The sequence below is a fragment of the Photinus pyralis genome, unplaced genomic scaffold, assembly GCF_008802855.1.
Source record: "Photinus pyralis isolate 1611_PpyrPB1 unplaced genomic scaffold, Ppyr1.3 Ppyr1.4_LG1, whole genome shotgun sequence".
Lineage (NCBI taxonomy): Eukaryota > Metazoa > Arthropoda > Insecta > Coleoptera > Lampyridae > Photinus > Photinus pyralis.
In genome coordinates, this window is record NW_022170249.1 from 30,602,475 (window position 1) to 30,619,338 (window position 16,864).

The 16,864-nt window shown below is 35.0% G+C and overlaps 3 protein-coding genes and 3 long non-coding RNA genes across 7 annotated transcripts; 4 read left to right on the plus strand and 2 right to left on the minus strand.

Moving 5' to 3' along the window:
* The first annotated feature begins 1,299 nt into the window (after positions 1–1,299).
* LOC116160680 lies at positions 1,300–5,875 on the plus strand. 2 transcript variants are annotated; one of them, XM_031473944.1, is made up of 7 exons: positions 1,300–1,512; positions 1,573–1,654; positions 4,516–4,708; positions 4,764–4,919; positions 5,035–5,411; positions 5,464–5,623; positions 5,682–5,875. In XM_031473944.1, the coding sequence occupies exons 2-7, from the start codon at positions 1,601–1,603 to the stop codon at positions 5,804–5,806; spliced, it is 1,065 nt and encodes a 354-aa protein (XP_031329804.1). In that variant the 5' UTR covers positions 1,300–1,512; positions 1,573–1,600; the 3' UTR covers positions 5,807–5,875. The 2 variants fall into 2 exon arrangements, with proteins under 2 accessions (XP_031329804.1, XP_031329805.1); XM_031473945.1 differs by lacking the exons at positions 1,300–1,512; positions 1,573–1,654 and adding an exon at positions 3,633–4,469.
* Positions 5,876–6,984: 1,109 nt separating this feature from the next.
* Positions 6,985–7,875, plus strand: LOC116159714. Its single transcript, XR_004143033.1, has 3 exons — positions 6,985–7,384; positions 7,443–7,684; positions 7,739–7,875. It is a non-coding gene; the product is annotated as an uncharacterized LOC116159714 (long non-coding RNA).
* Positions 7,876–7,936: 61 nt separating this feature from the next.
* Positions 7,937–8,639, minus strand: LOC116159716. The gene is made up of 2 exons (XR_004143034.1): positions 8,217–8,639; positions 7,937–8,158 (listed from the first exon to the last, which is right to left on the minus strand). It is a non-coding gene; the product is annotated as an uncharacterized LOC116159716 (long non-coding RNA).
* Positions 8,640–8,655: 16 nt separating this feature from the next.
* LOC116159717 lies at positions 8,656–10,113 on the plus strand. The gene is made up of 2 exons (XM_031472778.1): positions 8,656–8,975; positions 9,113–10,113. The coding sequence occupies exon 2, from the start codon at positions 9,121–9,123 to the stop codon at positions 10,093–10,095; it is 975 nt and encodes a 324-aa protein (XP_031328638.1). The 5' UTR covers positions 8,656–8,975; positions 9,113–9,120; the 3' UTR covers positions 10,096–10,113.
* An 18-nt stretch (positions 10,114–10,131) lies between these two features.
* LOC116159558 (uncharacterized protein K02A2.6-like) lies at positions 10,132–13,063 on the plus strand. Its single transcript, XM_031472568.1, has 2 exons — positions 10,132–10,282; positions 10,337–13,063. The coding sequence occupies exons 1-2, from the start codon at positions 10,154–10,156 to the stop codon at positions 13,061–13,063; spliced, it is 2,856 nt and encodes a 951-aa protein (XP_031328428.1). The 5' UTR covers positions 10,132–10,153.
* Positions 13,064–15,344: 2,281 nt separating this feature from the next.
* LOC116160682 lies at positions 15,345–15,806 on the minus strand. The gene is made up of 2 exons (XR_004143282.1): positions 15,741–15,806; positions 15,345–15,690 (listed from the first exon to the last, which is right to left on the minus strand). It is a non-coding gene; the product is annotated as an uncharacterized LOC116160682 (long non-coding RNA).
* Positions 15,807–16,864: the final 1,058 nt, after the last annotated feature.

The window sequence follows — 16,864 nt, forward strand, 5'->3', positions numbered from 1 at the left end:
CACAGGTTGAACACCACCATTTTCTTTCTGAAGCAACGCACCACCAATTCCGACGGAACTCGCGTCAGTTCGTCAAGCTGTTGTTGCTGGGTAGCTAACAAATTTATTAATGTCTCTTGCCACTGCACCCTTGCACGTTTTGGACTCGGTAACACTTCTTCTCCCTCCGAATCCTGTAACCTACTCTGTTCTTTTACGGGAACGTCACGATTATCACTTTCTTTGTCAGCCATTTTCACCTAAGTCTTATATTGTTTTTACTTTGATTAACCACAGGATGCACAGGATCATCCCACTTCTGATGTTAACGTTTCGGGGTGAAATACCCTTAATAAAACGCAAGGTTTCCTGACTCAACTTTTATTCGCTTTAATACAACGCATTTCTCCGTTACTCGATTGCTCACTGTGCTGTGTACTGTGTTCAGTGCCGACCTCCGCAGCCTCTTATGTTGTTACCGCCACCGTCCTCCGCCTGTGCGTCGCTCCCCGTAGGATCCACACTCGGCCGTCCTGCAGAACATGACATCATCCATACCGGATGTCCGCTAACATATTTACAAATGTTAGGTAACCATTTTGCTCGAAGTACTGGTTCATTTGGAAAACTAAGAAACATAAACAAGGTACCTACAACCTCGCCTACAACATGATAAATGACATGTCTTACCGATGAAAGGAAATGCCCTGTTTCTTCCCTTTATGAGAAATTTTGCATGATACGCAGCTAATCTTTCTCAATTCACAAAATTGCGTGTGATAAAAACACTATGCGGCAGTTAGTTATTTATATAAACCAGAGCACAAACCGATCCGAAATTATTAGGTACTTCCCACTAAACATGCTAAGTTACAATTGTTTACAGCAAACTTAATTTTCTTTCCGTTTGTTAACTTTCATTGGAAAGTACCTTGATACGTCGCTATAAACTTAACATCAACAAGTTGAGGAATTTAACTTTGTTGATAACTTACTGGTGAATACTTCCAGAAGTGAACTTATCGTTAATTGTTTGTAGGCAACTTATATATCACTTGGCAAAAAAAACTTTGCTGTTGACTTGTATCTGTAAGTTTACCTATTTAAGTTTGCATCACTTTATATGAACGAAAGTTACTATAAACTTTCACATTTTATCTTACCAGGAAAATAACGAAGATAACTTAATATACATAAGTTGTGACAAAATTACACATTAAACTATCTGGAAAATTAGAAAATCAAATTTGTAATTCATTTCCAAAGTTTGCATTTGGTATGTGGCTTTGTACATCTGGCTATAAAATCGTACATTGTAAATTGAACTATACTTTGAGGTTCTGTCACAGCTTACTTATAGTAAGTAAGCTGTGGTTCTGTTTTACACGCTGCGCGGGATAATTTCGTTGATGGTAGTTAGTTTACGGTGGTTGATCTGTGAATTTAGTGCTTCGTAACATCGTGGGCCGTATTTGCATTTATTTTTTGCATAAATAAAGTATTTCTTGCCGATTTGTGCAATTTTATGATAAGGTAAGTAATAACATGCCGAAGGGCTAACTACAAAATTATAGTACGCTTTTCTGTTTGAAGTTAGGACTCTACAGCTACTACACCTAAAATGGATAATTCTGATCAGCCTCAGACAGCTAGCAGCTGCAGTTATAGTAAAAAGGTATGCATATTAAATACGGAGTGTCCGAAAAAGAATTCCCTAGTTTCGAATAACCGCTGGTTACCTATTTATTTCTGTAATATTATGAAATGAAACTGAATAGGTATGATAATTTAATTTACGTGAAACTAAATGGTGTTCGATCTCCTTCATGATATTAGCATATCGTGTGCTACTGCGGGTAAGATTGTGTGACGAAGATGCGTTTGCCAAGTAACGTAACTCCATGAAAACAGTCATGGAATATTTTTTTAACTGGGGAGTTCTTTTTCATACATGGTATTTTACCAGATTCCTCTCAATGTCCATTTAAAAGTGGTACAGGAAACTTTTAAATTTGGGTCTCTTATGCACTTAAATCATGTAACTTATTTTTTGAATGTGTGCTAATTGTACCCACTACATCTCTTGTGAATGTTGTTGGGCGTTTAGGAGAGTACGAGGGAGAGTATATAGTGATGTGTTCCAGTATGTGTGATTGCTATTAATTTCCCTATTTCTTTCTTTATAGCGCAAACACTACAAATCTTTCGGCAGTATGAATAAATTATATGTTCGTCAAATTATAAGAGAGCGAACCCCAGAACAAATAAAATTGGCTTCAAATAATCATGTATATAAAAAGAAAGATGCAGATAGGTTGCTACACTCCGTTTCTACAGATACATCAAAAGAAACTACAAACTTTGTAGAAGATGCAACTTTATCTACATGTTCACCTCATGTTACCACTTCAAATCAAATGCTCTCATCGTCTATTTTATCCAATAAATTGCCACTTTCACAAATACACTCTTCATGCACAGAAACTGTTTCCACATCTCATTTTCAAAACTCGACTATGGAATCAACAATACCACAACCACTACATGTGTCGTCACATAATTCAAATAATTTATTGGACACTTCATCTCCAAAAAAGTGTTCTTTGGCAAAAGACCTGGTTAATTGGGCGGTTGCGGGCCATGTTTCACAAAAAAATTTCAATAATCTTTTATCAATTTTGAAAAAACCACATGACATTAATGAATTTTTGAGCCTTCCATCAGATTGTAGGACACTCCTGAAAACTCATCGGAAACACACAGTAACTGATTGCATTAATGGCCAATATTATCATTTTGGCATAGTAGATAGTATTTTGTATAGTCTCAATTCCCACAAAATGTGTCTTTCCGATGATATGAGTAATAATGTTTTAGAGGTTGACATTAACATAGATGGGTTGCCATTATCAAAAAGTTCTAACAACCAATTTTGGCCTGTTTTGGGTTGTTTAACAATGTTAAAATGCAACTCCCCTTTTGTAATCGGAGTGTATTGCGGTAGACAAAAACCGAGTACTCCTTCTGAATTATTAGATACACTCATATCAGAATATAGCTCTATAAAAACAAATGGGATATTGTTTCAAAATAAAATTTACTTTGTTAGGTTTGCAAAATTTATCTGTGACGCACCTGCTAAAGCATTTGTTCTTGGTGTTAAAGGGCACAATGCATACCATAGCTGTACAAAGTGCATTGTAGAAGGAGAGTTTATAAGCAACAGAATGTGTTTTTTAGACACAAATTGCAGTTTACGAACTGATCATGAATTTCGAAATAATGTGTATGAGGATTATCATACTGGTCGAACGCCCTTATTATCTCTTGATGTTAATTTAGTAAATCAATTTCCCTTGGACTACATGCACTTGGTATGTCTTGGGGTTATGAAAAAATTATTGTTTTTTTGGATACGTGGAAGCATTAATGTGCGTATGAATAAAACTGATTTAAATATTGTCGATGAAAGGTTAAAAATGATTAGACAGCATATGAGTAGCAATGATTTTAGCCGTTTACCGAGAACAATTTTAGAAATCGAGAGATGGAAAGCTACTGAATATAGACAATTCTTACTGTATACTGGACCATTAGTACTACATAATCAAATTAAGTCATCACAATTTGAACATTTTTTATCATTACATTGTGCAATGAGAATATTGTCGACTCCTAGTCTTTGTATACAGCTTAATCTTTATGCTAAAGATCTCATGATTTATTTTGTTCGAAATTTTCAAAAACTTTACGGTTGCGAATACATTAATCATAATGTTCACAATCTCATTCATTTAAGTGACGATGTTCTTCTTTATGGATCTGTAGACCAATTTTCCGCATTTAAATATGAAAATTATATGAGTCACATTAAAACCGTTTTGAAGACGTCTAAATTACCGTTACAACAATTTATCAATAGGGAATATGAAAAAAGAGATCATATTATATCATCAAAATGTCAAAAATCTACCATTGAGTTGAAATATGACAACGACATGTATTTTGAGTCATTGTTGCAAAACAAACTCGTAAAAAGTTTTCGCAAAATAAAATTTAATAATATTGTTTTAGATTGCGGACCCAAGAATAATTACTGTGTGACAAAGGACTGTAAAGTATTAAAAATTAATAAAATTATTCAATGCGTGATAACAAATGAAATCTTTTTTATTTGCCAACTATTCAAAGCATTTGAAAGTAGCTTTACATTTTTCGATTCTAAACGTTTTTACTGTGGAAAAGTGGGCCAACTTTGTGAGTCTTTTGAATTGCTACCAATCAATGACATTTTAACCAAAGGCATTCTTTTTGAGAATACTTTTGTATCATTTATTAATAATAATGTGTTTTGATATTTTTATGTAGTTTGAATTCAAACTGTATAAACGTTATACAGTCCTGCTATAACTAGGTCTTTTGTTTATAACGTCTATAATTTTTTTTGTGTATTTTTTTGTTACATACTTTTAATGTCGTGTAATATACATGTAAGTTTTTATTTGTTTCTAGATATTTAATAATTATTTATTTTAGTTCCTCTATGGGGTAATAGAGTTTTCTTTGAATGATACCATATACGTTTCGAGTTGCCCATTATCGTGGGTAACAGGAGACGAATGCAAATGGCCAGCAAAAAAAGGTATCGAGAGGAAGGCCATTGCAAATCAAATGGCACCTGAAAAAGACTGGATTACTCTTAAAAATATTTCAATATTAGGAAGATATGGTCAGTTTATGCAATTACAATTACCAATATTTCCTAATTTCTATCTATCATTCAGAAACTTATAAGGAAGCATTGTACTCCGAAAAAAAAAAGACATTGACATCTGATGAAAGTGACGAAAACACAAATATGAAGAGAAAGAGTAAGAAAAACTCAAAGTACAAAGATGATTCGATTTCTCCGCCGCCTAAACATGATAGTGATCGTGATGGTGAGTAATTAATATATTATCGTGAAATTATTTTTATAATTTTCTCTATACATTGTATGCATGTATACATCTGAAACTTTTCACCGTCTGAAACTAACCAGCCTCTGGTATGTAGATTCGACCTCATCATACCACTCGGATCACTCACTGGAAAACCCAAACTTTGTAGAAGAGAATAGTGAATCTCAACATTACATGACAAACAATGAAGTATCCATAGAACAGTTAATAGACAAAGCAGACATTACAATAATCAGCCAAAGAAATTGTGACGATTTATGGAGTGTAGTGATGGAAATGAAAGTTCAACTTAATCTGGTTTTGGAAAGACTTGTTAATATAGAAAAAATGTTAGCTGAGGGTGGTAGTTTTGGAATATGTACTTCTAATGCCAATAATAATAATCTTCCAAATTTACCATTAAGCACTATGATGGAGTTTCAAGAGTTAGAAGAGAAACTGGTCAATGATGAACGAATGCAAAACTCTTTGGTAGGTGTTATATATGTACAATTACTTTTACATATAATTGATGTCATTTCAGCTTCATTTTCTTAAATTTATTGGTGGGAATGACAGCAAGTCATGCACATACCGCTGCATTGGAAAGATGTTTACTAATTATTTAGGACAATTCTTTAGTTGGTCTGGAAAAGGTGGTAATGTAAGACTAGCAGATACTCAAACAATTAATGTAATTAAACGTATGTATCCTTAATATCAGCAAATAATATTTTAATTAATGTGTAATTTGTATATTAGGAGCTGCAAAGTCAACATTTCCGGATCTATCTGACCATTTCTTTGAGGTGTGTGTGAGGGCTTGGTTTAATCATTCCAAAACCAGGTACAATAGGGAGAAGCAAAATGGAGGCAATAACAACTAATGTAACAATGTTATATATCACTATATCATGTGTGGAAGAAAGGCTTATGAATTATAAATAAATAAATATAATGTGGATGAATTTATTTATTTCCTATTATATATATATATGAAAATATTATGTAAACGATGAAAGAAACCTGCCAGTAAGTTTACATCGAACAGTTATAGTAAACTTTATTTCATAAACTCTCAGTAACTGTACAAAAGAAAATGTTTAACACAATTGTGAATTATCGCTTGCAAACTTCCCGCAAAGTTAGCCTAAATTGCCAGTAATTTTCTAGGAGCTTCCAAAATTAAACTTTGCAGTTGAAATTTAAATGGAGCAAAGATTTTCTATTTGCGACAAGTTTGCCAGAATGTTGCTGCAAATACAGCATCATGTTTGCACTTTCATTTGTAAAGTTGCTGTTTATTTGTGACAATCTGACCTTGCTTAGTGGGTTTAAAATGGCAAATTTAATAAAATTTGAATTTGGTGGAAAACTGACAGTGACAGGACCCGCGTTTTCATGTGCCAAATAATGTCGGCCAAAATGTACCTTCACGGGAACCTATCCACGCGAGTGGCCTCTATAGCCTGTTTCACAATTGACGCCAACGTGAACGCTAACGCGAACGTGAACGTGAGCATTTAATTAAAACATGAATATTTACTATTTCCATTCTCATATAACGCAACGGGAACGTGAAAACGTGAAACAAACGCGAAAGTTGGTCAACTTTTATCTTTCCCGTTCCCGTTGGCGTTTTAAACATGCGCGCGCTTGCGATCCAGCCACATAACCTTTAAAGATCAACGAAAGATAAGTTGTGACGATGTGCGATAATCCAGGTTTCGATGAATTGTTAATTATGTGTGTAGAAAAACATTCTTTAGGTTAGTTCAACTACCACAGAACACATTTTAATAAACAAAATATTCCGTGACAAAACTTAGCGTAACGTTAATTGTGAGACTGCGAATTTGTTCATGTTCACGTTACCGTTTGCGTTTCCGTTGGCGTTTACGTTTGCGTCAATTGTGAAACAAGCTTATCTGACGTTGAGATAAAAGGGCTAAACTCCGTACAATCTGCGCATGCGAAAGAAACGTCAATGTTGCAATGTTATTAATTAAAATGTAGGTTAGATTATTGTTTTCAATGTTTTCATCACAGGCCGTTATAATGAATAAACATATTCGTAAATCGTAATGTACATTTAAACTCGCACTTTTGAGGTTGTATACCAAGAGCCATGTTTCGCTGCAGCAGTATAAAATCCGAAAAGGACAGTACAAGCCCCATGTTCACAAATCGTAACCCAAGACATTTCAAATACCTACGAATCGCTCATAAACCGGACGGCTACTACTGTGATAAAACTGGAACGCTCCTACTGCCATAAATATACAAATTTGCTTTCCTACCGCCTCCAATAAGATAGCCCGATTGTAGATGGCAATCGACACAAACAGGCCGTCACGTAACTTCATTGTTCGTGCATTACTTCATCGGACCCGACACTCACCGCTAGCACGAAGGAATGGGCCATCAAAACCAGGCTGTATAAGACCATGCACCAAGTCATTGGCGTACGTGAACGTCACATGGTCACGTCCCTGCATTCAATTTAATGTTTGCTACTTGTAGGTTTCAGTTCTTCGTACAAAGATGCCTTGCTAGCGGTCCGACAGAGTTTATATACGATTGCAAACCCCAACACAACGGCAATAAGGTCGCAAAGTTTCTAACGTGCTCCAAGATTTCAATTTGAAATTGTCTGAGCCGGAATAGTCAAGAGAGCCGTGGACGAGAGAAAGATTACCAAAACCGTGGGATATAATCTGACTTGACAGATAATGTGAATCGACCTTAAATTGTGTACCTATTAGGTAGATAGCTGCATAATTTACAATAAAGTTTTATTTGTACTTGTGCTTCCATAGTTTCTGTAAAGAGAAGGCTGAGTATTGGGTCGCTCCAATGAAGTGATAGAAAGCCCTACGTTCAGTTTCCCGAGATGCTTCCCTGTTCTCAAAGGTTCTTCCAAAAAAGGTGCTTTTTACTAATTTCTAGATTGCATGAAAAACCGTTTATTTGATTTTTTAAGAAGTTAATGGGTTTCAAGAACAATAAATTTGATAAATATGTAAACTTTTTATTGCTTACCAATATTTTAAACATTAAATAATAAACTACACAATAATAAAAAGGGCACCTTAGTTATAGTGAATTGGCAATTTCAAATTGAAATCTTGAAGCACATTAGAAACTTTGCGACCTTACTGACGTTGTGTTCGGGTTTGCAATCGCACATAAAATCTGTCGGACTGCTTGCAAGGCATCTTTGTACGAACAACTGAAATCTACAAGTAGCAAACATTAAATTGAATGCAGGGACGTGACCGTGTGACATTCACGTACGCCAATGACTTGGTGCATGGTCTTATACAGCCTGGTTTTGATGGCCCATTCCTTCGTGCTAGCGGTGAGTGTCGGGTCCGTTGAAGTAATGCACGAGCAATGAAGTTACGTGACGGCCTGTTTGTGTCGATTGCCATCTACAATCGGGCTATCTTATTGGAGGCGGTAGGAAAGCAAATTTGTATATTTATGCCAGTAGGAGCGTTCCAGTTTTATCATCGTAGTAGCCGTCCGGTTTATGAGCGATTCGTAGATATTTGAAATGTCTTGGGTTACGATTTGTGAACATAGGGCTTATACTGTCCTTTTCGGAATTTATACTGCTGCAGGGAAACATGGCTCTTGGTATACAACCTCAAAAGTGCGAGTTTAAATGTACATTACGATTTACGAATATGTTTATTCATTATAACGGCCTGTGATGAAAACATTGAAAACAATAATCTAACCTACATTTTAATTAATAACATTGCAACATTGACGTTTCTTTCGCATGCGCAGATTGTACGGAGTTTAGCCCTTTTATCTCAACGTCTCTATCTGTGGCAACTTCCGCCTACAAAAATTCTTACCCCCTCTACCATTATATTCCCTCCATTAGTTTTCTAACTCAATGATATTATTATACCACAGTCAATAAGTACCAAATAGGTGACAGCACTAATCCTCTTCATGACCTTCCCTCTCTTCCATTTGGACTCTTTTCCTCTCAGGGTATACACTAAAACTGTAATGGCAACGCTGCCAAGGGTGTAGAAGGTTAGGTTTTTACATGCTGTACATGTACCTTAGTTGTAATGTTCATAAAAGTATAAAAGTTGTTAAGTATTACAAGCAAGTTGAGGTTAGATCATCACGTGTCACGTTTTTGTTCAAGTATTCAAGTTTTTTTTAAGTCTCAAGAATGGAATTATATAAAATACCCAATAACTTAAGTTTACAAGGAAATCTAGCGGAAAACTGGAGAAAGTTTAAACAAAGTTTTAAAATTTTTATGAAGGCAACCGGGAAAGATGCTAAAGATGGTGAAACGAAAGTGGCTATATTCTTAAATATCATCGGAGAAGAGGCCGTAGAAGTTTTTAATACAATGTTTATAAGTGACGATGACCGCAAGGACATCGACAAAGTTATCGAAGCATTCGAGGGTTATTGCTTGCCGAAAACAAATGTGGTGTATGAACGTTTCGTTTTTCATAAAAGAAATCAATGTGAAGGTGAAAGTTTTGAGCAATTCCTAACTGATTTAACGAAATTAGCAAGTACCTGTGATTTTAAAACCCTTAATGAAGAAATGATACGCGATCGTGTTGTTTTGGGAGTGCAAGATTTAAATTTACAAGAAAAGTTGTTGCGAACCGAGGGCTTGACGTTACAGAAAACTGTTGAAATATGCAAAGCATTCGAAATAACAAAGGAGCAAATGAAGCAAATCAAGGACCCACAACTGCGAAGTGTAAATAAAATTGCAAACAAGAAGCCAATGGAGAAAACGGGTAACACCTCAAATCAAAGTTCGAATCGCAAAGAAGAATTTAAATGTAAAAGATGTCAAAGAACTCATGGACCAAGGGAGTGTCCCGCATACGGAGTTCGCTGCAGGCTTTGCGGAAATCTTAATCATTTTGCTGTGAGTTGTAGGGTAACCAGTCAGAAAAATGTCAGGCAACTAGATGTACGAGAAAATTTCGAAGACGACGAGGAACTTGCCGTATTAAGTACGATTGAAACAAGAAACGTACACGAAATTTCATGGAATGAAAATGTCAAGGTCGAAGATAAATATGTACGATTTAAATTAGATAGTGGAGCGTGGAGCCCAGGTAAACATACTTCCGGAACGGATTTTCAAACAAATCAATCACCAGGTGGATCTTAGACGTACCGGCTTAATATTAGAAGCGTTTGGTGGAGCACAAATAAAACCTGAAGGTATTATGAAGTTAAAGTGTAAATGTAAAAAAGTGGAAGTGTTAGCTGACTTTGTGATAACGAAAGGAAACGTTAATCCCATTTTAGGGTTAAAGACTTGCGTAGAATTAAATTTAATTAATAGAGTGGAAATGGTTGTATTGAATGACAAAGATAAGTTTATATCAGATAATCATGATTTGTTTCAGGGCTTGGGAAAATTTTATGAGAAATGTAGTATAGAGTTACGAGATGATGTAAAACCAGTGGTCAACCCACCTCGCAGAGTTCCCTTGTCAGTAAAAGACAAATTGAAAGATAAATTAAAAGAACTGGAATGTAAAGGTATAATTAGTAAGGTCGAAAAGCCAACAGGTTGGGTAAGCAATTTAATAATTGTTGAAAAACCAGATAAAAGTATTAGATTATGTTTAGATCCTAAGTATTTAAATTTAGCAATGAAACGTATCCCTAATGTGCTAATTCCCACCGTTCAGGAAATTATGACAAATTTATGTAACAAAAAAGTATTTACAGTACTCGACTTAAAAGACGGGTTTTGGCAGATAGAGTTGACAAAAGACTCGAGTGATTTGTGTACTTTTAGCACACCTTTTGGATCTTATAAATTTCATAGAATACCATTTGGTATAAAGATCGCCCCTGAATATTTTCAGTACCTTAACGAAAAAAATTTTGATGATATAAGAGGAGTTACGGTTTATTTTGATGATTTATTAATTAGTGCAGATACAGAAAAAGAACATGATGAAATATTGAAAAAAGTTATAGAGAGAGCAAGGCAAATGGGTGTTAAATTTAACAAGAATAAGTTGCAATTTAAACAAGAAAGTGTTAGGTATTTAGGGCATATTTTTTCAAGTGAAGGGGTCAAAGTTGATCCTGAGAGAGTGAAGGCAATAGAGGGGTTAAAGGCTCCCGAATCTAAAAAAGAGTTACAGTCATTATTAGGCATGCTAAATTTCTTAAGACCATTTATAAGTAATTTGTCAGAATTGACTAGCTCATTAAGGGGCTTGCTGAAAGACAATGTTGTATTTGAATGGTTACCATGTCATGATGATGCATTAGTAAATATTAAGAAAGTACTTGCAAATTCTCCAACATTAGTAAGTTTTGATACTAACAAAGAAATAACAATTCAAGCAGATGCATCCCAACATGGGTTAGGGTGTTGCTTAATGCAGGAATTTAAACCAGTAAGTTACGGATCTAGAAGTTTAACAAATACAGAAAAAAATTTTGCGCAAATAGAAAAGGAATTTTTAAGTATAGTTTTTGCAACATTAAAATTTCACAATTATATTTATGGTAGGAAAATAACTGTTATTACTGATCACAAACCTCTTATAGGCCTGTTTAAAAAATCTATTGCAGATATAAGCTCGTCACGATTAAAAAGAATGAGGATTAAATTGTTAAACTATGACATCACATTAAAATATTGTCCAGGTAAACAAATGCACATCGCTGACTGTTTGTCTCGTTATAGCATTAGTAATTCACCGGTTGTAGATCAAGCATGGTTAGTTGAAAATGTTCATTCTATTAGTTGGAGCTTGAATATAACTAAAGAAAAAAGGATAGAATTTCAGACTGCTACTGAAAGAGATCCTAATTTACAGCAATTAAAAAACTACTATGTTAAAGGTTGCCCAAAATCAATAAAAGAGGTTCCTGATAATTTAAAGGTGTACTTTAAGTTGCAAAATGAAATTGTTTTTGAAGAAGGATTATTGTTTTTAAATTTTAGAGTTATTGTGCCATTAGAATTAAGAAAGTATGTACTAAATTTATTGCATGAGCCACATTTTGGTTTAGAAAAAACGAAATGCAGGGCAAGACAGTTGGTTTATTGGCCAGGTTTAAACAAAGATATAGAGAATTGTATTACAAAATGTTCAGTGTGTGAATACTATCAAAGCTCGAATGTACGACAACCATTAATACCGCATCAAATTCCAAATCTGCCATTTAATAAAATAGCTGCTGATATATGTGAGTTTGGTGGAAAATCATACCTTATAGTACAGGACTATTTTTCTAGGTGGTTAGAAATATTACCTTTGCGTAATAAAACATCGGAGGAAGTCATAGGTAAATTTAAATCTTTATTTGCTACACACGGCATTCCTAAAATTCTTATTTGTGATAATGTTCCTTTTGGGTCATATGAATGTACCAAATTTTCAAAAGAATGGAATTTTGAAATTAGAACTAGTAGCCCCCGATATCCGCAAAGTAACGGGCAAGCGGAAAGAGCTGTACAGACTGCGGAACGTATTTTAAAAAAATGTAAATTTGCTAATATTGATATAGAGGTAGCATTATTGGAATATAGAAATTGCCCTATAACAGGGTTACATGTGTCTCCATCCCAATTATTATTTAGTCGTCGGCTTAGAACAAAAATACCAACACACACTAAACTATTAACTCCAAAGGTGCAAGAAAATGTGAGTGTAGAGTTAGAAAATAGGCAAAATAAATATAAGCATTATTATGATCGCACGGCACAACCTAGAAAAGAATTTAATAAAGGAGATTCAGTTACCATATGTAAAAATAGAGTCTGGGAGCCAGCAACTATTATCAAAAAGCATGATGCACCCAGATCCTATTTAGTTAGGGATAGTGAGGGTAGTATTCTTCGAAGAAATTCTAGTGTTTTACCAGCATCACAAAATGATTATAGTGACATTGGTAAAACTGTGCCTCAAAATGAAATAGACGAAAACCTTGTTGAGAAAGAGATTGTATCTAAGGTTGTTGAAGATAAATCTATTGTAACTAAAAATGGTCATGAACATAATAATGTCTCTAGTAGTATAAGTGACAGTGAAACAAAGGTAACCACAAGAAGTGGAAGAAATGTTAAGTTACCAGATAGGTTTAAAGACAGTTACATGTATTAAAAAAAAAAAAAAAGGAAGATGTAATGGCAACGCTGCCAAGGGGGTAGAAGGTTAGGTTTTTACATGCTGTACATGTACCTTAGTTGTAATGTTCATAAAAGTTAATAAATATTATTTAAACAATTACCTATGATGTTTACAATAAACATTACAAAAACTTCTTCCCCTTCCTCAAAGACTCTCATTTTACCTCTACTCTTATCTTCGTTTTCCTTTACTTGATCATATTTCGTTTTTTTTTTCCTCTATAGGTTTCATTTTCAACATAGTCATTCTAGTTCTCGGATTCTGTTTTAACATCATGGATGCGGGACTAACACCAGTGACGCTGTTGGGTACGTTGTACGAGGTTTTAATAGAAAATTATCTATCAACAGTTGTATACTCTTATGAGTATTCTTCACTTCCATTTCATGTACTTCTTTCAGTAGGCACTTCTTTATGGATTGTACTTGCTTTTCAGCCATTCCATTAGAGCATGGCTGTAATGGTGGTGAGAATATACATTTAATTCCATTTGACTTGCAAAATTGTTGGTACTCAGTTCCAAAGAAAGGAGGACCGTTATCGGATACCATTTCTTCTGGGATACCAAAGTAGGTAAAACTTTTTGACGTAGTTTTTCTATTGTTTTATTCGCCCCTGTTCCATTACGCATAAGGTATAAGTCTAGCCATTTGCTACGACCACGGTGAATAATAAGAGAGGTGGTCCGACAGCCTGCATAGAACGGCGACTTTACTGAAGCACGGCACGTATCCTGGACGTTAGAGTGAGATAGCGGCAAAGGGTCTAGTCTAGGTAGTTTGGCGCGTAAAGATCGCGGTATAACACTTTTGTGTTGATCTTGATTTTATACGTTGCAAATATAATAAAAGTAGACCATTATAATAAAAGTACAACATGGGTAGATCATGTTGCGTGCCAAAGTAGTGGTTACGCATCAAATAAACAATAAAGGTTTCGTTGTTTAAAATCACAAAAGATCGACTATTACAGTGGAGTACAAAAATTCAAAGGGAAGATCGGGATTGACTACTAATGATTATGTATGTGAAAAACATTTTCCGCAAACAGATATCATTCGTGAACTAAAGAATGAAGTTTATACGGTATGTTTGTGTATAATGCTACTTAAATCGCTTTAATCTATTAATGAACACGCAGATTAAACTAGAGAAACCAAAACTGGCGGAAGGAGCAGTTCCTTGTTTATTCCCTAATTGCCCTAAATACCTTTCTAAAATTCCGCACAAACGTAGAATAATAGAAAAACATGAGATCCTTCCTAAAAAACGACAGAAACCAAATGAAAGTCACCTTAATGAAAACAGGGATTTATTATCACATTGTAATCTTAACTGTAAGTATATGTCCCAAAAATTCAAACGCATCCACCTACACGTTTTTTTTAAATTTTAGCTTCAATTGCATCGGCTTCAGATGACAATTTATTTAATCAACTATGACGTAATATTAATTAAATTTCGCTTCCTTCAGCTTCGTGGAAACTGCATATAACTGAGGCACAAGACGCTATTGCGATATTTGAATTAAAAGTTTTGGATTGTAATGTACCTAGTTATGAAGAAAAAAATTATTATTTTCGAAAAAGGAATCTATTGTTACATTTATGACCATTCAGTAGATACGAGTGTATTTGAGAAAACTCCTACATGCATAAGCGAATTCCAAGATTGTTTGAATAAATTCGCGTCAATGATAATTTGTCCTGGAGGTGCTAGCATTCTTCAATTTCCAAACTTTATAAACCGATGTTACGTTAAGGACATTTTTAATGAAACATGGCGACATTATAAGTAGTAGTGTAGCTGGGTACGTACGGGCTCAGGAAGTGACGTCAGACTAATCAGGAGCTAGTATTTGGGTCCCGTGACTGTAGACGTCCAATGAGAGACGAGTAATGGCTGCCGTCGGCCATTTTGTGGTTTACTGGTTGCCGTCGGCCATTTTGTGGTTTACGAGTAGATAAATTAATGAGGTGACCTCTTTGGTGGTATGTTGGAATGATCGAGTTGTATTGCAGTGGTTTTATGGGCAACATTTCTTAATGGGATCTTGAGATGGAGCCTTTGCTTGTGAGGGTGTGGTAGCACTAGATGGCGAAGGGTAGGAGGGGAAGAGAAAAAAAAGGTACCTGTAACTGGCCGTCTAGCGGTACAGATCAGGATTTGAACGGAGCTTAAAACGCTAGTTGGTCTAGTAGTTAACCACTAGACCAACTAGCGCTTACTTTGAGGAAGAATAAAAAACGGTAACAAAGAGTTTGTTTATTTATTTTCTACTAGACCAACTGCGCTTACTTTGAGGAAGATTAAAAAAAAGGTAGCAAATAGTTCGTTAATTCACCTTGAATGCAATATTTGCATTATAAGCGGAGCTGGTCCATCAATATGGATACGTTGCCACGGTTGATTCCAGTGTTTAGTACAGCGAATTCGATTACATATTTCGCTATCATTTTGATATATAATGGGTATCTTGGTCCATATCTGCATTAGTTCGTTAACGTTTAGTTGCAGTAATGCATTCCTCGTTTCATTAAAGTTCTTTTCTTTTTTCGCTTCGAATTGTTGTATACTTTCAAGTATTTGATTCATTTTAATCTAGAAAATTCTATAATTACCATATCGATGTAAAAATGTAAACTCGCCACTCAATCACCGCGCACAGTTGCATGTAAATGAATTGTAATCAGTATCCGCTTTAGTCTTTTGCGGTTGAAGTTATTTTTAAATGTTAAAGATTACGGTGTTTGCCGTTGCACTTTTTTCGCATTCTTGCTAAATTGCAATTATTTATTTTAGCATTTTTGCAAACTTTATCGCATTTTGCGAAAAAAGCGAGCGTAGCTTAAACGCTGATTACCACAGACGATGCTGATAAAGTTATTTATCAGGAGTAAAGTCGCATACACACGAAAAACATAAATAAGGCTGCGTATATAGGTGCGTATAACGCGCATGTCTTATAATCAGTATAAAAGAGTCGATACTAATCATTGGTACAGCAGTACATCGAATCGTGCTACCTACATCATGAGCGATCAACAAAAACAATTTGAACCTGCTGTCCTCAAAGAGCTATGGAGTGAGGAAAGCGCAAATTTTAGTTGGATTGATAATTTGGCAGAAAAGATAGTCACAGATTCGGCTTTAATATCAACATGGTCTTTAATTCTCGATGGAGTGATTAGACTAGAAGTGGGTATTTCATTGAAGGATTTTACGCCATCCGTGCAAATATTTTGTAATCAAGATAGTTGTTTGAAATTCAACGTAGAAGAGTGGCAGGATATTTCAAATATGAAAACAGAGCATATAATTCGGCTCATGTTAAATGGTCTGGAACATCATCAGCAGAATCAGGAAACGTTCATTAGCTGTGGCATAACAATCGAGGCAGTTAATTTTACACCAGATGAAAAGTGCATTAGAATAAGTAATGTGCATAATAGTGTTTTGTTAACCAAAAAAGCGATCACCCTCCTTTTTGCTGCCGTAACTGCTGTGAACCAAAAATTAGACAACTTTAATGATCATTCCATGTACTGGACGTATTACAACTTCATATGTGCGGTAGAAGAAACACTTCATAGGGAAGCTAAAACAGATGACGAAAGCATTTTGTCAAGAGGGAAATTTTTCTGTCAAAACCTCAAATTATTAAAATCGATTGTTGAATGCAGGCAATGGACAACTGATTTTACGTTTTTGTTAGAAATTGTAAATATTTACCCTGAAACGTTTGTTAAGGATGTTAGAGATAAGCTAAGAAGAT